Source organism: Fonsecaea multimorphosa (assembly GCF_000836435.1).
Source record: "Fonsecaea multimorphosa CBS 102226 unplaced genomic scaffold supercont1.20, whole genome shotgun sequence".
NCBI classification, from domain to species: domain Eukaryota; kingdom Fungi; phylum Ascomycota; class Eurotiomycetes; order Chaetothyriales; family Herpotrichiellaceae; genus Fonsecaea; species Fonsecaea multimorphosa.
The window spans coordinates 428,430-446,873 of NW_015971654.1; the positions used below are offsets into that span (position 1 = coordinate 428,430).

At 51.8% G+C, this 18,444-nt stretch overlaps 7 protein-coding genes across 7 annotated transcripts; 3 read left to right on the top strand and 4 right to left on the bottom strand.

Annotated features, from left to right (window-relative positions):
• Positions 1-658: 658 nt before the first annotated feature.
• On the bottom strand, positions 659-3,739 carry Z520_08757 (uncharacterized protein; the record flags this gene model as incomplete). Its single annotated transcript, XM_016779253.1, has 1 exon — positions 659-3,739. One exon carries the CDS (start codon positions 3,737-3,739, stop codon positions 659-661), a length of 3,081 nt encoding a protein of 1,026 aa, XP_016629760.1.
• A 483-nt stretch (positions 3,740-4,222) lies between these two features.
• Z520_08758 (uncharacterized protein) lies at positions 4,223-5,065 on the bottom strand (the record flags this gene model as incomplete). The annotated part of the gene is made up of 2 exons (XM_016779254.1): positions 4,223-4,729; positions 4,781-5,065. The coding sequence occupies 2 exons, from the start codon at positions 5,063-5,065 to the stop codon at positions 4,223-4,225; spliced, it is 792 nt and encodes a 263-aa protein (XP_016629761.1).
• A 401-nt stretch (positions 5,066-5,466) lies between these two features.
• Z520_08759 (uncharacterized protein) lies at positions 5,467-7,524 on the top strand (the record flags this gene model as incomplete). The annotated part of the gene is made up of 1 exon (XM_016779255.1): positions 5,467-7,524. The coding sequence occupies one exon, from the start codon at positions 5,467-5,469 to the stop codon at positions 7,522-7,524; it is 2,058 nt and encodes a 685-aa protein (XP_016629762.1).
• Positions 7,525-7,576: 52 nt separating this feature from the next.
• Positions 7,577-11,638, bottom strand: Z520_08760 (uncharacterized protein; the record flags this gene model as incomplete). Its single annotated transcript, XM_016779256.1, has 1 exon — positions 7,577-11,638. The coding sequence occupies one exon, from the start codon at positions 11,636-11,638 to the stop codon at positions 7,577-7,579; it is 4,062 nt and encodes a 1,353-aa protein (XP_016629763.1).
• Positions 11,639-11,998: 360 nt separating this feature from the next.
• On the bottom strand, positions 11,999-12,312 carry Z520_08761 (uncharacterized protein; the record flags this gene model as incomplete). Its single annotated transcript, XM_016779257.1, has 3 exons — positions 11,999-12,021; positions 12,076-12,108; positions 12,159-12,312. 3 exons carry the CDS (start codon positions 12,310-12,312, stop codon positions 11,999-12,001), a joined length of 210 nt encoding a protein of 69 aa, XP_016629764.1.
• A 357-nt stretch (positions 12,313-12,669) lies between these two features.
• Z520_08762 (uncharacterized protein) lies at positions 12,670-15,926 on the top strand (the record flags this gene model as incomplete). Its single annotated transcript, XM_016779258.1, has 2 exons — positions 12,670-15,695; positions 15,746-15,926. 2 exons carry the CDS (start codon positions 12,670-12,672, stop codon positions 15,924-15,926), a joined length of 3,207 nt encoding a protein of 1,068 aa, XP_016629765.1.
• A 1,015-nt stretch (positions 15,927-16,941) lies between these two features.
• Z520_08763 (uncharacterized protein) lies at positions 16,942-17,904 on the top strand (the record flags this gene model as incomplete). Its single annotated transcript, XM_016779259.1, has 2 exons — positions 16,942-17,014; positions 17,069-17,904. The coding sequence occupies 2 exons, from the start codon at positions 16,942-16,944 to the stop codon at positions 17,902-17,904; spliced, it is 909 nt and encodes a 302-aa protein (XP_016629766.1).
• Positions 17,905-18,444: the final 540 nt, after the last annotated feature.

Below are 18,444 nucleotides of genomic sequence, written 5' to 3' on the forward strand. Positions count from 1 at the left end.
CCGAGGTACTTCTGGGGCGTTCTAGCCCTGGCGTATTCGAAGACTAAGCCTTGGGCATCAAAACCCCCCCAAGGGCGAGTTCGTTCCAGCCCACAAAGAATATCCCGGTGGCGTCGCCATTCACCGCTGCGCCTTGTCGAGAGAGAGGAGCACCATACGTACCGAGTAGACTGGTGTATAATGAGGGCACAATCCCGATGGCTGAGGTGAACAGACCGAGTGAGTGGTGCTCGGCGGGGCACTATCTGACCTCGACTTCTCAGGCACCTGGGCACCCCACATGCTGTTTCGCATGAATCTTGTTTCAAACGTCCATTCTTCCCGAGGAGAACCGGCGGCAGCCCTCATGGCTATCCCACGTACTTTATGGCGGCTGAGGGACGCGTCTCTGTGCTCTACTCGTACCATTCCGCCTCAGCCTCGCGGAACCTCCGAGCTGTCCTCCCAAAGAACGGCAACTCTGAAAATGCCCATGGGTATGGTGGCGCTTCAAACAAACCGCATTGCTAGTTGGCATTCAGCGCCTTTGCGGAGAACGACGAGGAATTCAAACAACAGATCACTTTCGCCGATCCAGTCATTTTGGCTCATGGTATCGTCAATCCCCCGCTACTACGGAGGTTCTAACAGTCTATACAAAACGGCCGTCGGGTCATCATCACAGGTCAAAGTCATCATTCCAACCCAACTTGTCGTAAATATCATCTTCCTCGACATTCCCCATGGGAAAGTCCTTTGGCTCAACGGTCCCTCGTGCAGGCGTCTTCGTCACACCATCTGTAGTACTTTGCGACCACTGAAAGCTGTCATCCATCATCATCCCGCGGCCCCTGCCGCCCATGACTCGATCCATCATGCGTCCGGCCTGCTCAGGAATCTCCGGGGCGTCACGGAATACATGGTCCAGCGGCACATCGGACCTTTTCACGGGCGTAAACAGAACTGGCCGCCGGGAGCGAGTCATGTGCAAGTTTTGCACACTGTTGATCTCCTCGTAAGGACCGGCCTGCGCGGGGGATCCGGAGGGCGGATCGTGCTCTGACAAAGGCTCGCCTTCTCTACCCATGTTCACTTGTTTGGACGCCGGGGTCGCTGCGATCGTGAATTGGTCTACCTCCTTTGCCAGAGGGGGACAGACCGGAGGTAAGTCCAGAGGATTCGAAGTTTTCTTCACGACCCCGCGTGATGGCGTCTCATGGATAGCTGCAAGGACTGCTCGTTTGGTGGCTGACGATCTAGTCGTGCTGTTCGAACTCGGTATTCCAGAACGTAAAGGCCGAGCCTTGATCGTTGACGAAGGAATGACCATCCCTGCATCACGTTCCTGAATCTTCAATTTTGGCAATTGCGGCAGCTCGGGCTCCATCAGCGACTCCTTGACTCTCCTCGCCCTTGGCGTCGCAGATATCTGGACTGCTGATTTTCTCTCTTTCTCCTTACTCTTCCTGTCCTCGACTTCGTCCATGAAGAGCCCCGCCGCGGTCTTGCGATCAGGCTTCTTAAGCGCGTCAATCGCGGCCTCCAGCTCCCTCTTCTGTTGCGCCAGCCGATCGAGCTTACGCCGTTTCTGCTCATGCGCTTTTTGATCCGCGGCAAGGTCAATTTCGCGATTGCTGAAAGAGACTGATTTCGAGAGGTTGCCTCCCCGAGAGACTGGCCTCTCCGAGGGCTCGCGCTTTAGAGCGGGGATTATAGGGTTGTGGGTCACGGAGGCTGTTGCTGAGGGTCCGCGCGAGAAGGTGGTTGGTGGAGAGGTGTGCCGATGAAGTTGGTGGTCTTCACTGAGAACCCTTTCGAGAGTCCGTTTTGCAAGCGGCCTGGCTGATTTTGATCTCGTGAGCGATGATATTGACGACGATCGATGTAGGGTCATTGCAGGCGCTGGATGAAGTTGTTTGGATCGCTTGGGCGAAATTTCAGGTCCGCCGAGCTTACGACATATTGATTTGACTTGCTCGGGAAGTTTGGTCGAGTAGAATGGGAGGAGGACGTCTTTGCAAAAGTCCTTGAGGGGTTCATTGGGTTTCGAAGAGGTGCTGCTGCTGCCATCCTTCCGGCCTCCATCTTCTGTCGCAGGGAAGTCGTCCAGGCTGACGGTGTGCCAGATGCATAGACGATCGACTATAGTATCCATCTCACTCGACCAGTTGCGCCTCTTCTTCTCCTTTGGTGGCACTTGCGGAACTGTGGCCAGAATCTCATTGTTTTCGTCCTCGACCGACTGGAGTTTTACCTCTGGATCTGTTACTTGGGCTGGCTTCGCAGTCTCTGAGAGTCGTGACCCTGCAAGTCCGAGCAACATGACCTCTAGAATTAGAAGCATTTGCATCTCACTCTCCCGCATACGCAAGTCTGCGAACTCTTTCCGCATCTCCTCGGCCTGACCAGTTGCTGTAAGACTCGTCGCCTTTAAATCCCTACCACGCCACCACTTCGCAATGAACTCCTCCTCATCAGGCCATAGACAATCCTTGCCCAGCTTTACTTTCTTCTTCCGAGACTTTTTCTTCTTCTGAGATGTGTCTTGTCCGACGAAACCTTCTCCTTCCTGCTCGACGATCATTGGTGGCAGTTCTCTGATTACTTTTGACAGGGACTCCTTGTATTTCAGGTCGATTTTCTTTGTAGGCAATATACTCTGCTCATAGAACTCGGAGAGTTCGAGTATTGCTTTTGCAGGATCTCCACCTGACCGCACATGTGCTCGCGCCCGACTCAGTGGTCCTTTGACGTAGAATGCCAGTGAAGTTTTGGAAGTATAGAGATGCTCAAAATATTGTGTCCGGAGACGCTCAGGTCCCGTAGGGCCCGGGCCAGCCCAAAGGTTTTCTGATGCAGCGAGAGATGCGGGTGCTGGAAGAAGAGCCCCGTTCAGTGGAACAGTATTGTCGAATGGGTCTTGAAAGCCGATTCCTGAGGAGGTGGTGACTGTTGTGGGGGCTCCCAACAGACTTGAGGGTGGAATAGCTGGGGATTGCATAACGGGATCGGGAATCGGGATCTGAGCCATATCCTGGCCAGCCAGATCATCCAAATAAGCAGCAGTCGGCTGCTGAGAGAGGTGGGGAGAGTTCGGTGGAATCATGAACCCGTGAGAGGCACGATCCTTCGGCTTCAAGATTGACATCCTGGCCAATGCCCCGCGTCGATTTGTTGGTTTCTTGGGACTCTTCGGCGTGGACAATGCTGGCAGACTCGAGACTGATCCTGTACGTGTATGGGAATTGCGAAGGCCGTCATCTCCCTCTGCCCGCAATAAATCCTCAACTTTGACCTCAGCTACTTTTCCGATTGCAGCATCATAGCACCATGCTTCCGAAATCGAACTGTGCAATGGACATGCAATGTAGACATCTTGGCCAATCCGCTCAACGGCATGGAGACCGCCGTTAGGAACTTGACGGACGAGCAGAATACGTTGTTCCCATTCTTCCACTGAAAGAATGGTTGCTTCAAAGATCGTGCGGCTAGTACCGGCAGAGGTGTCGAGCCATGCCAATGGCAGACATGCCCGAGCCACAAGCGTTACCGGCGCGAAGTTGAGGACTGTTTGCTTTGGAGAGAGTAACTTCGCAGCGAAAACGTCTGACTGCAGGCCATGATTGCCAGGCTCAATCTCACTGCTTTTTCTCTTCCTGCTGTGGATGAGGTTGGAGGAGTCGAACGCGACGTTCAAACTGCTATCACCGGTTGGGACGAGTATTGGTCGTTGAAGATCCAAAAGGGATGGTGATTGCATATCGTGCCATTACGAAGGTAAGAATAGTCGTCAATGTCGAACCGATCGTGAAGAAAAGTGACTTCCTGGTTGGAAAAGGGTACGCGGTGAGAAATGGAGACTTTTGACGTCACGCGTCGAGGATGGGGCTGAAACACAGCCTTGTGAACGCAGCCTTGTCAGTACAGCATCGTGGCCCACGGGCCTGCTGGGTCCATAAATCATGATGCCGGGACTAACGATGGCAGATTACCATTGCACATGGCCCAGGCTGCATCCTAGTTTCGTCGCTCTCGCTTTTCTTCACTTGACAGAGCTTAGAAAACATATTGTATTCTATCCACTACCCACAACCGATTCGCAGCCGCCTATGAGCTTTATCAGTTGGTTGAAGCTTCTCAAGCTGAGAGCCAGAATACTCTACCCGATGACTATGCATTCCAGCGCCATGGCGCCATGGAATTTATGAACAACAATAGCGCCAAAACGCTGCAAACCCATTCTTCATCCGAGAACAACAGCCAGAACCACAATCAAGAGGACCACTGCTAAAATGACTAGCAAACAACAGGCCTTGTTTCTCGCCGATTTCTGGTACCGGCTGGCGCTTCGCAATTCTGTGTCCGCTCCCCTGGTGTCGGTCAATGTGTTCTCGACGTTGATATCAATGGCGTCAATCATGTCGCCTTGGTCTCGAACAAGATGGGCGACATCCCGGAACAGCTCGTTCAATTCGCCGACCGATTGCTCGATCTGCCGGATCTCTCCTTCTCGTTCAATAATCAGATTTTCCTGAAAGTCGACTTCGCTTTGTTCTGCGAGCCGAGGTTCTTCAAGCAACTGGCGCTGTTGGCCACCCTCTGCCAACGGCGACTGGCCTGACTGGGTTTCCTCAAGTGCAGCTTTTGACGCTCGTTCCCTCTCTATTGCCCTTCGCTGGACCACCTGGAATTCGGACAGGGCAGAGGCAAACTCTCGGGAGAGTTTCTGATTTGTGTACCGTTGTGCAGGCTAATCGCGGAGTTAGTGGCTTTGAGGCATTTGCGAAGTAGAGCTACTGACATTCAGATCTGACCAGGTTTGCGCCCTCTTGACGCCATCTCCAACCTCTTTGAACCCCTGTCTAGTCTCCTCCAGCAAATCATGTATCCTCTCTCGACCTCTCTCGGTATCCTTTTTAGAGAGTTGATTGGAAAGTCGGGAGATGTTCGAGGTCAATTCGAAGAGTCGGGTCGATAGCGACTCGGTTAACCTTTGAAACTCTGGATCATCTCTGTATTGCGGGTCATCCTGCCTCCGAGTGGTGGTGGGTTGCGACTCAAGTGACGATAGCCGATCGAACGACATGGCGTTTGTGGCGGGCGGATTGTACTTGTGTTATTGTCGCACTAGAGACAAAGCTCAGTCGAAGATATGTAGAGCACAACTGAGGGTGAATGAATCGATCACTGTGAAAGATGGTGGAAGCCTGCCGAGTGGGAAGGAATTGCAGTTGAAATGCGGCACTTGCGACTCCAGCCACTCAGCCTGCTCCCCATCACGTGGACTGGCGTCATTCCCCGACGACACGTTGCCCACTGCACAATTTTGTTTACATGTTCAATGTCCATTAGCAAGAACTGGGCTTTCACTCCATCTTCAACATCCTTGCCTCTCCTGAACCTACGACTTCGTCTCCGCAGCGCTCGCTGGTCGAAGACTGCTTTGCTATATCATGATCCCATTTTCCTAGTATCCTGCCTACCACAATGGCGAGTCCTGCTGCCGCCTCCCTGAATCCTCCCCCTCGACCCTACCGACGGTTTTTGACCTCCGCTCTCCACAAACGATTTGTGCATGCTGCATTGATCACCCTCCTCGTCGCCCTCCTGGATGCTGTTTGTCTCGGTCCGAAGAAAGACATATTCTGGTCATGGTTTCCTTTCGGACCTGCAGGACTCAGAGCGTTGCTCTTTTTCATGTCCAGCCTGTTTGTCTTCATCCTCCAGATAGCCACCCTGAACATCGGCAAACAGACGACAACTTCCCCTTTTGCGACCTTTAGAACCAACTTTCTCAGCACATCAGCTGTGCAGACATTGTTCTGGTACTTGGTCTCAGGATGGTGGTTCACTGAAGCTTACATTTGGTCCTCTCCAGACCTTGGCTGGATCACAAGGGGAAACCATAATACTCCTGACATTCTGAATGAGAGACCTATATACTTCCGGCTTTACGCATTACTTCTTGCGGTCGCATATGCAGGAGTCCATCTTTACCGCGGAAATTCAACACTCCTCATCCCCGTCTCAAAACTACCAAGCACGCCGAACCCCGACACCAAAGCACAAGACACCCACCCGGTCGAGCCTATTCAGACACGACTGCTACGCAAATTACTTTCAGTGCTCATAGAGAGCACTCTCATACCAGGGGCCATGATCGTTGTGGCGCCTTTCATTTACGGCCTCTTCCTACGAAACATCTTCTGGCAGCTTCATCTTGCGATGGCAAAACCGTTCTTCAACTTGTCAAGAGCAAACGCCCGACCGGTTGGATATCCTCTTCTAGGTCTCGGCTATCTTTTCCGATGCTTCGGTGCCGGGTTTCTTCTCATTCTGACATGGGAGTTAACTTCGCTCCTCTTCTTGATCTATCTCAATCAGCAACCCACAAAGTCGGGGTTGCCGCTTTCCGCTTCCAGCAAAGATCCCAATGGAACACTTCTTAACGGGCTAAAAGCCAAACGAGATGTTGTGCGAACCTTTGCCTTTTGGGAGCTAGCTATCATCGCCCACAAACACAAGGAACGAAGAAAGGCCATTTTCGAAGATATTGAACGACCCACTGGACCAATGTGGAGCCAAATGGTGCAGGCCGCGTTGAAAATCTTGCAAGAAGTGCAAATTCGCATTGTTGGGCCTCCAGCAGTGGTCCCACAGCCTAGCGCTGCGGACCAAATCAAATCTCTACCACGCATTGTTCCCGAAGTTCCAAGTCAGTCGATCTTTCAAGGAAGTCCGAAACCAAGCGTGGGCGAGAGGCTGCTGGCGAGTCCCTTGCGACAAATCGGCAGTAGTAAACAGCCCTGGCACCCACCTATCGAGCAGACGGCAAAATCAGTCGAAACAAAATTGCTCGAATACGCAAAGCCGCCTGGCAGTGCTGGAACGCCAGCAAAAAGTCTTGCAGATCAATGGATGACCGCTCTAAAGCAAAGTCGCATTGGTTGGTTCTTCGTCTCCACAAATGCCGCCAGAATCAACGCCATGGTACTCGGATCTCCCCATGGGAATGCAGCATTGATTGTCGATGTAATTGAGTCGATAACCAAAATGCAGGTTGCCAGTCTCACTGAAGATACTTACGGCAAAGCCACTCCGACTGTGCCAGACACTGTTAGAACATTTACCAAAACCTTGAACATAATCGAAGACTATGTATCCAAAAACAAGCAAGGTGTCACGGATGACATCGAAGAAGTCGAGATCATCATCGCAAGATTAAGGGCCGGGCTTAAGGAGTTGTTGTCAGCTTTTCAGGTATACCTGATCGATCAAGGTTTGGGTATTGCCGACCTCAATCAGGCCAAAAAGGCAGTACAGGTACCAGACCTAGAGGAAGTGCAAGAAAAGCCTAAACCCAGGGCCGTTGAACAGCAAACGCAGAGGCGACTTTTCCAGAAAGACGCGCAAAAAGATGGTGCAAAAGACAGGCAACGCATCTCAGATGATAAGATCCCGAGATTAGAGCCGTCGGGATGGTCTGGATCTAATCCTCAAAACGGCCGTTTGTTCCAGAGAAGAGAAATGGAACAAGTCAGGTAGCACCAGACAATCAAGTTAGATCAAGGTCTTTTCATCCACCGGAGCTTTTATCTCAGTGAGCCACGAGCTCACTGGAAGTCCAATTCTTCACTTCGGGCGCTTCCCTTTTCCTCTGACTTTCCTGCTGACTATCCCAGAACACACCTTCTGCTCCAGGGGGTCTTCCTTGTCCGTCTTTATCATACGTATTACTCTCATCAACCTGACCATCTATTTCATCCTTTTTTGCAGCAACATCCCAGACCTCCTCTCTAGCTCTCTCGCAGGCCTGGCAGATTTCCTTCATGTTTTCGTCGACCTGTTTAGCTTGCTCCCGCATCCCCCGTCTCGAGAGACCCGCAAGAAGACGACCGACTTCTTCATGGAGACCGTTCACGCGGTCGACCAATCTCCCCACACTGGCGACGAGGTAGTCCTCCTCGTACACGGAGCCCTTTTTGCCTCGGGCGCGCTTGCGTTCCTCGCGGCGTTTCGTCTTGGACGTCTTTCGGGAGATGTTTGAAGCGACTGTTCCGCCGAATTTACTGGCGTTGCTGCCGTAGCGGGTGAAGAGGCTCTGGCCGCCGAGAGTGCTGGCGTCCGTGGCTGCGAGGGAGACGTTGTCCGGGATATCTGCGCCATCCGCGGCAGCGGTGGTCGTGGGATCACCCCCAAAGAAAGCCAACGGATCTTCCTCCTTTTTCTTGCGGAGTTCGATGATGCGCGGGACCTGTGCGTTCAACTGTGCGCGACAGTCTGCCAAGAGTTCGAGGATTTCGCCGACTTTCTCGCCTAGTCCTGCGTCTATTATCTGGTGGATCTCGGAGATGGGGTGTTCGTCGTGGGCGAGAATACGCATCGCTTCGGCGAAATAAGAACCCCGGCACAGCAGTTTTGCCGCCTCTGGAATATTGGAGAGGTAGTCGATTTGAATCGTCGCTGCGGCGCGGTAGTCGCGGTTTTCGTCCGTCAACGTCGCTGCCAGACTCTGGGCGAGCGACCCGAGCGGTGCAGCTTCCAAAGGAACGAGGGTCGCACAGGCCAGGGCTTCTCGCCACTTGTGCGCCAGTGCGTACAGCTTGTACGCGGCATCGTAATCGCCCAGTGATTCGTAAAGCGTGGCCGCTTGCGCGTGATGCGATTTTTGGGTCGTGAGATATTCGGCGTACATCCGGGTGATCTGGGTCAGATGGACTTGATCGTACTTGTACAGCTCCATCGCCGTGGTGTACAGGGTATGTTTGACTGTGTAGGAAGCGACTTGCTCGTGGTCACCTATCGCATGTAAAGAGACCAACGCTTTGCTGTATTTCTTGAGATGGTCGTCAATCGTGTACTTGCGCCTCAGCTCCGACATCTCCTGTAGAGATTGCAGATACGGCATGTATTCCCTCGGATCTCTGGAGCTGTCATTCTGCGCGACGAGGAGTGTCAATTCGAGATCGTAGAGGGAGAGGGCAGCGTCGAACAAGAGGGACGGATTGGGCGTGAGAAAGAACAGGTGAGAGATTGCAATGTCGTCTTCTTCTTTGGAAGTCTGGACAAGGGTAGAGACGAGTGTCAAGGCAGAGAATAAATCCGGAGGCCGCTTGCAGACGTGGGCCGTTATGATGGTTTGCAGGTAAGACGAAGAGGGTTTTGAAGCCAGGCTGGAGAGGAACGTGTCGGCAATCTTGTTGATTTTGCTGCCTGCAACGACGACATTGGTCGATTTTGTATGGGAAGCAGAGAGTGGCTGTGGCACTGCTGGCTCGGATTGAGACTGCAATGTCGTGTCGCGGTAGAGTGTCTGGGTGACGTCCTCGTCCCTGAGCTTCGAGAGAAAGCCGTCCACGCGGCTGGGTTTTTTAAGTTGATCGATGAATTTGGGCACATTGGACAGGAAAGTGGCTGGGTCATAGTCGTGAAGGATATTCATATCGACCTGGTGAGTTTGACAGGCCAGAAAAGCAGCGAGGTAGTCCTGCTGCTTGAGGTGCCTGCGTATTCCAGAGAGGACCAGCAGACGAGGGTAGATGGTCTCAAGGTTTCCACGCGGCATTTGGAGAACCACGGCGTATATGGATGGAATGACTGTCACGATGTGTGCGCCTCTTTCGACGTTTCTGCATCGTTCGTCGATCTCGGGTGTGTCCTTGGGGACCTGCATTGCCGAGGGATGGGTGAGATGGACGAATTTCAGGAGGTGTGAGGACGTGGTGAAGATTAGATGTGTGGAGGTTAACATGTAGGAAGTAACTTCGCGGACGAGAAGCATGTCGTCGACGTACAGGTTTCCCTTGGGCGATAGAGAGACTTTGTGGTATTCCGGGCTGTGACCGTTCGTCTCACCATTCTCCTGAAGATGTCCGGTATGGCGGAGCGTAAAGACGGAGCTGTTGGCTTGACTACCGCTCAGTTCGACAGATTGAAGGCTCATCGACCCAGAATGGTCTGAGAGCTGGACTGTGGTATGCTCACTCGGATCGGTAGCGAATATAGACTCGGAAAACACGTCCGTTACCAGGCTTTCAGATCGTTCAGGCGCCGGAAATTGTTCCCAAGATAGGCTCGAACTCTCGTGCCACTTCATTTTCCAACAAGACGCTGGTCTCGTTGACTGCCCTGGCGCAATGACAAATATTTCGTCGTTCCTGAAGGCCACCTGGGTATAGTGGAGAGACTCTGGTCCTGTCAAGAGTGTCGGAATTGGATGGGAACGCCGCTCGGTTGTAGAGGTGAATATCAAATCTCCTTTCCCGTTGGGAGGACGGGTCTTCCATTGACACAGCTCCAACGTTTCTGTCGTTAGGACAGCAAAGCTCTTGCCATCCTGGCCGATGGCGCAGTCAACGATGTTGTGGTCAAAAACAGCCTCACAGAAAGCCATTGGTGGCGGCACACCGGCTTGCTTGAAGGGCGTGAGTTTCAGTATCTTGCCATCGATAACTGCGACGATGCCATAGTCTTGCGGTGGGACTGTGCTACCTGCTGACACCGCGGACAGAAACGTGAGGTCCAACAGCGTTTTGGAATCACCGAAGGACGCCCTCAGAGGTGTTTCGGGATGCCATCTTAGAGGGTAGCTGGAGGAGGAGGACGGTGATGATGAATGGAAGAGAACCTCTTGTTTCAGATAGTAGTGGTAATTGCCCATCGTCCAAAAATGAACCCTGTCCTTGAAGGCGACAGCCAGAACTGTGGAGTCTGTGTTCCATGAAAGGGAAATGCTAGAGGCCCACTCGTCCGTTTCTTCTTTGCTCGTTCTGAGATCGAACTGACCATGACGGAGACCATTTCTCTCGAAGAAGACGACCTCCAACTTGGTGTCAGACCGCCTGACACTGGCAATGAGATTGCCCGAGGGCTTCCAGCTTAGTGCAGACTCCATACCGTCAACCGGTTCACTAGCACTGTCCAGGACAGCCTCACGCGTGAAGACCCGGATAACTCGGCGTTGACCAGGCACCACGCTGCTGATGGCAAGGCATTGCCCATCTCCTCGCCAGCTGACTGTAACCTTGTTATCCTCAAAAGGGCTCAATCTGCCCTCTTCGACCTTTTCCGGCACTGTAGGATCTCGCATAGCTTTTGCGCGTCTCCCTTGGAACTGAGTCTCCTTGTGACCCCAGCCAACCGACACATGCTTGGAGACTTTGAGGTCTTCCGGCGATAGAGTACCTTCATTGAGCGGTTCGAAAGTCCTACTCATCAGCACGAGTGTGTCCGCGCGGGTGACAATGGCCAGTAATTCTTCATCTGGAGCCCAAGCAGCAGCACAGATTCCGATGTCGACGGTGCCGACAATTTCAATCTTTTCTTGTTCCGGACTCGGATCCTCGCGCACAACCACTACATCCCCGCCAGCCAGGACAAGGCAAGATGTTGCAATGTCTGGGAAATATTGAAGCAGCAATATCTCATCACATTCTAGATCTGGCAGCGGGCATGGCGAATCCCATGAAGTGATACTTACGAACCCGCCATGACCAGACGAGGTCGCAACACTTCTTTTCAGTTCGATTATAGGCTGTGTGGGAGTTGGGCCAAAGGCACAAATTATTGCATTAGTCGAGGTGTCCCATGCGGTGGCTTTTAGTGGCAATCCATCTGGTAGCTGGGTCTCATGATATGCTATTGTCCTCAGGTTTCGCATGATGATGGTCAGGGACTCAGCATTACAGCGCACTGCCTATGCGTGGACGGGAAAAGCTGGAGGTTTGTATGAAAATAGGTGTTTAAAGAAATAAAATTTACTGGGACATTACGCGCATTCTGATTGGACAGCCTTGTGCTTGTTCCCTGGGAGTGGTGGACGAGGCAAACCCACCGCAAATGACATGAAGACGACCTCGGAATGAAGAATAGGAGAGGGTAAAGATCAATAGACATCCATGATGGCTGATAAGATTTTATTTCTGGCTCTGTACAAATTCCAGTTGCGAGGGTGCCATTCCCGCACCGGTTCCTCACGCGATTTGATATTCCATGGCCAACTCCAGACTCTCCGGATCTCTCAAGCCTTGTACGTGTGCCAGACTATCCCATGTGTCAGCATGTCTTTTTAAAAAACGAATTTTGGCCAGCGCTTACCGGCCATGCCGAACGGAATGCCAAATCCAGTCACTGTACGCTTCATTTAGTCTCGTGTGCCTTCCAACTCGAAGTGTCCTTACCCATGAAACCCCAGTATCGCACCCAGAAGAATCTCGTCTTTGGGTTGAAAGGCAAGTTGGTGTAAGGTCCTTCGGGATAGTGATAAGGGCTGAAATTGTCTGCTCGACGGGCGGTGGAGGAGAAGCCGCGGCGGGCGACGAGTTGGGTTGCCATTCTGGCGCGGAGGATTGCTTGGGCGTTCATCTGGAGGCTGCATCAGTACATCGCCAGGACGACATGTGCTGTTCATACCTTTATCTAACTCTCGCTCCAGTAATGGTGGTGTTGGAAGAGATGAAACAAAGTGAGGTGATGTCGTTCATCGACTGATTGAAGCTGCTCGTTAGGAGCTCTCCGCTGGACTTGGCAAGGCTGTCGGCGCACTTTCCGTTTACAAAGGGCTTTCGGCGCACCTTCCACTTACAGCATTTCACATTAAATCTTTCGTCGCCATTCCGCCGTTGTTTTTCACTGTCGATTGTTGCGACACTCTCTCTGCGTCAAGAGCACAACCTTCTAGCCTCCGCGAAAATGGATGAGCTATTTGACGTTTTTGAGGAAAACGGCCAGGTGCCACCTGCCACAGCTCTCACCAAAGCACAAAGAAAGCGGTTGAAGAGACAGGCTAACGGCGAAGTGAAAGATCCCGATGCCGAAGAAGTAACTGCTCCCTCTAGTGACGGGAGCGCCTCGGTTTCGGAAGATGTTGACAAGGAAATGACGGATGGGGATGCGCCGGATACCAAACGAATGCGCATGGAAGAGGAACCAGAGCCTGTCGTCACCGATACTTTCGAGACCGAACAATCCAGAGAAGTTGCCGCATCTGCTGGCTTGCTCCCAGGCAAAGAAGAAGAGAAGGTTATCCTGTCACACCAAGTTCGTCACCAAGTTGCCTTGCCACCTGACTATGACTACGTACCCATCTCAGAGCACAAACCGCCGGCAGAACCCGCTCGGACGTGGAAATTCCAGCTTGATCCCTTTCAACAAGTCTCCATTGCCTCAATTGAACGAAATGAGAGCGTCCTCGTCTCCGCTCATACTAGCGCAGGCAAAACCGTTGTGGCCGAATATGCAATTGCTCAGTGTCTCAAGAACAACCAACGAGTCATTTACACTAGTCCAATCAAGGCGCTCAGCAACCAGAAATATCGAGAGTTTCAAGCCGACTTTGGTGACGTTGGTCTCATGACTGGCGATGTCACAATCAACCCTACAGCCACCTGCCTAGTTATGACTACCGAGATTCTGCGCTCAATGCTCTATCGCGGGTCCGAGATCATGCGAGAAGTGGGATGGGTGATTTTTGACGAGATTCATTACCTGCGTGACAAGGTCCGAGGCGTTGTGTGGGAAGAGACGATCATTCTACTACCGGACAAAGTTCGCTATGTGTTCTTGTCAGCCACCATTCCGAACGCAATGCAGTTTGCTGAATGGATCACAAAGACCCATAACCAACCATGTCACGTTGTCTACACAGATTTCAGACCAACCCCCTTGCAACACTACTTCTTTCCTGCTGGTGCCGACGGGATTCACTTGATAGTGGACGAAAAGGGTGTCTTCAGAGAAGAAAACTTCCAAAAAGCCATGAGTTCCATTGCCGACAAACAAGGTGACGATCCTTCAAATGCCTTGGCCCGTAGGAAGGGCAAAGGAAGGGACAAGAAGTTGAATAAAGGAGGCACTAGAGGTCCCTCTGATATCTACAAAATTGTCCGAATGATCATGACCAAGAACTACAACCCAGTCATTGTTTTCAGCTTCAGCAAAAGAGATTGCGAGGCCTATGCTATTCAAATGAGCAGCATGTCCTTCAATGAAGAATCGGAGAAGGCCATGGTCTCGAAAGTGTTTGATAGCGCTTTGGAAATGCTCTCACCCGAGGACAAGAATTTGCCACAAATCCAACACTTATTGCCACTTTTGAGACGAGGAATCGGCATCCATCACTCCGGCTTGTTGCCAATCCTCAAGGAGACCATCGAGATTCTGTTCCAAGAGGGCCTGATCAAGGTTCTGTTCGCAACTGAGACGTTCTCTATCGGACTCAACATGCCGGCTAAGACTGTCGTCTTTACCAGTGTTCGCAAATTTGATGGTATCTCGCAAAGATGGATTACGCCCTCTGAATTCATCCAAATGTCTGGCCGCGCTGGACGTCGTGGACTCGACGAACGAGGGATTGTTATAATGATGATCAACGAGCAGATGGAACCCGGCGTTGCCAAGGACATTGTCCGTGGCGAGCAGGATAAATTGAACTCTGCCTTTTATCTTGGTTACAACATGATTCTGAATCTGCTCCGAGTTGAAGGCATTTCTCCTGAGTTTATGCTTGAGAGGTGCTTTCATCAGTTCCAAAATACTGCCAGTGTGTCCGGCCTTGAGAAAGAATTGCAGCAACTGGAAGCAGATAAGTCAGCGATGGTCATCGAAGACGAAAGCGCAATTCGAGCCTACTACGAGCTTAGGAAACAGCTTGATGTCTATGCCGAGGACATGCGCATGGTGATTATCCACCCCAACTACTGTCTGCCTTTCATGCAGCCGGGTCGTCTGGTGGAGATCAAAGATGGAGAGCATGATTTTGGCTGGGGAGCCGTCTTGAACTTTACAAAGAGAAGCCAAAGCAAATCAGTGGAGAATTTGATACCTCAGGAGGAGTGGATCCTCGACATTGCGTTGGAGGTTGCTGAAGGACCTGCCCCTGCGACCAAGACTTTCCAGTCTCTTCCCCATGGAATTCGTCCTCCTCAACCTGGTGAGAAGTCCAAAGTCGAAGTCGTCCCGGTCTCGCTCAAGTGCGTTCAAAAGATCTCTCATATCCGCATATTCCCCCCTGCCGACATGACAATCTCCGAGGAGAAAAAGAAAGTGCAGCAAGCATTAGCCGAAGTGAAGAGACGGTTCCCTGACGGTTTGGCTGTGCTGGATCCGATTGAGAACATGAAGATAACAGATAACTCGTTCAAGGATCTACTTCGCAAGATCGAGATCATGGAGTCGAGGTTGGTGGCCAATCCACTGCACCACTCTCCTCGCCTGGAAGGCCTTTACAACCAGTACGCGGCCAAGGTGAATCTCACCAATAAGATCCGAAATCTGAAGAAGCAAATCCAAGATGCACATGCCATTATGCAGCTGGAAGAGTTGAAGTGCCGGAAGCGAGTTCTCCGCCGACTGCAGTTCATCAACGAGGATGAAGTGGTCCAACTCAAGGCCCGTGTCGCGTGTGAGATCAGCACTGGCGATGAATTGATGCTTAGTGAGCTCCTCTTCAACCGATTCTTCAACGACTTGAACCCAGAGCAATGTGCAGCAGTCATGAGCTGCTTTGTCTTTGAAGAAAAGGTCAATGAGACCCCTAATTTACCCGAGGATCTTGCGAAGCCTTTGCGTGAGATACAAAGACAAGCCAGACACATTGCCAAGGTGTCGGTGGAGTCGAAGTTGGCTATGAACGAGGAAGAGTACGTCCAAGGGTTCAAATGGCAGCTGATGCCGGTCATCTACGCGTGGGCAACTGGGAAATCATTCGGAGAGATTTGGTAGGTTGCGGAAAGCCTCTTGGAGTGGCAAATGCTGACTGTGAACATAGCAAAATGACCGATGTGTACGAAGGTAGCTTGATCCGTACTTTTCGCCGACTCGAAGAAGCATTGCGTCAGATGGCAGAGGCCTCGAAAGTCATGGGGAGCGAAGAGTTGGAGAAGAAGTTCGAGGAGGCGTTGAACAAGGTAAGGCGAGATATCGTGGCTGCTCAGTCACTTTATCTCTAGACTTGACCATACAGAGAGACAGCGGACGCGCCGATCCTTCGGACCAGCCAACGCCTGCAGCAGAAAGTGTTGTTGTGCTTGCATGATACCCACGGCGTTGTTTGAGAGTAGACGTGCACAGGTTTGTGGTACTTTGATATGGGGAACCAGGTGTGATGCTGTTGCCTGCGACCATGTCGACGCCAGAAGACAGTGTGTTTGAGTCGAATACCTTGCTTACGACACGAATCATGGCTACGGAAGAGCTCCACATAGCTTTCTCTCTCTCTTCTCTTGAGACAATTTATTTTCATTCGAATTTGCAAACCGTGACCTGTGACCGGCGACCTGGTGTCCCGCTGCGTGATTGTAGAAGGACTGCACTTGTCCGGAAGCCATTCCTTTGTGCTATTCGCTCCGTGGCCTCGTATTCTCTTTGTCTCCTACTACTTGTTCTGCAAGTCGATTGAAGAAAAGTTAGCCACCCGCATTGCAGGAGTCCAGTGCTCGGTTGACCAAAGTAGTGGGTATGGATTGGGCAGCGGCCAGCACTTCGTGAGTGGAGTGAAAGCCTAAAGGGTTTTCTAAGGGTCTGGTCCAGTGACTTAGCAGTGGACGGTAGCAAATCAACGGGCCCGAGGCTGCCCCGGCCTGCGTCTGGGATACGCCTAAGAGCCCTGAAAGGCCTTGGATCAACGGGCGATTCACTGGCACCTCGACCCGCAGCTGCCACGACGCCAACTGGGTGCCAACTGACAAACCGACCCTCCACTCAGACCTCAAACTTGGACTTCCCTCCCATCACATCCCATCCACATCACTACATCTCTTCCCGTCTTCCAGCACCACAGCTCTTCACCGCTGCCCTGCCTCCTGTGAGACTATCAGGGCAACGCCGTCACCACTGTCTTTCCTTAAATATCATCTATCTCATCTTCATCTCCCAATCTCCAGCAAACACTCGTCGACTCTGCCCGCCACATTGCAGTAAACACCCGCACCTGGATCTCATCGGGCGTCGAAGGCCAGAGTCAAAATGAATAGCCTGGCCACGCCCCCCGTCCCTCCTCACTTCCATGAACATTCTCGTCTCTCTCCTAATAGAGCAAGTGAGTAGCACCCATCAGATTTGATTTTCAGCAGCCTGCTAACCGCTACATCAGTGTCTGCCTCGGGTCCCTCCCGCAAACGAAAAGCCTCCCCTTCTCCCGACCGAGATGATGAAATGTCAACATCACCGTTCCTATCGAACGCCCGACTCCCTACTGTCTCTACACCAAGTTCACGAAAACGAGCTCGGCCAAATCTGGTTGGGAGGCCGTTATCAGTGGAAAGACTCCTTGAAACGCTGGACAAGGATTCTCTAACATCTGTGCTGAAGACTCTTTGCGAGAGACACCCAAGTCTTCGAGATGAAGTTGTTCAAATCAGCCCTCGACCCAGCATTCAGAGTACTCTACAAGTATTGCGTCAATACTATACACGACTGATGGACTCTTTCCCTCTTGGGCCCAATCCCCGTTCCGATTATTCCTACGATCGTGTCCGGCCCCAATGGCATGAACTGCTTGATGCCCTGACAGATTTCACCCCTCACTTCTTGCCGCCAAACGAAAACCAGTCATCGACGTCGCTAGAGTATCTGAACGATGTTACGCAAATCATCCATGATCTCCCGGAATGGGACAATCCCCAGCACAATCTTGCCAAACAAAACGCCTACGAGGAGATCTCAAAAGCATGGGCTAGTGTCGTCAAAGAGGCCAGCAAAAGAGGCGGAGGATACCAACTGCAGTTCAACGGCTGGGAAGAGAAACTGCGAGCGCACAATGAGAAGAGCGGCGGCCGGCTAAGGGAAGCCTATGATGAGTTGATGCAGGCGTTGGGCTGGCTCAGACAGGGTAACCAACCATCACAACAACAACAAAGCATCCGGCAACAACTGTTCTCCAACACTTATGGTATGGAGCAGCCAATGATTCGAACAGGCAATTGGTAAGGAAGACCTGGAACCAGCCCGGCAGGCGATATCAAAGAACGGAACCAGCATACAATTGCATCATGGGTATGGATACACGTTACACCATCACGAATTTCCTTTGTTCTGGGTGGACGGCGGCATGGGTACATATGCCTTGGGATTAACGACTTGAAACGACCAATATTCGACTTCCATTTCAACTTTCGCGTTACCGTTAGGTCATCTGTCCTCACGGGACTGGGCGCTCAATTCAGAACATACATGTCAGTCAAGGACAGTTTTTGCATTAACACAGGCATTCGATCATGGGTTGGAGGACCTTGCACAAGGCAGTGAGAGGAATATAGGATGTACAGGATTGACGTGGATATGGCAACAGAACTTGCGCCGTGAAGGGATCCGGTTGGATTCCTCTTCAAGCCACATTTCATCCATCCCTCCATCCACACGTTCAAGTGCGGTTCCCTTAACCTCCTCTTTCTTGCTACGATACCACCTCACAGGCAGGGAATGGGTTCACACACATGGTCAAGGAGGCATCATCATCAGTCAATTTCA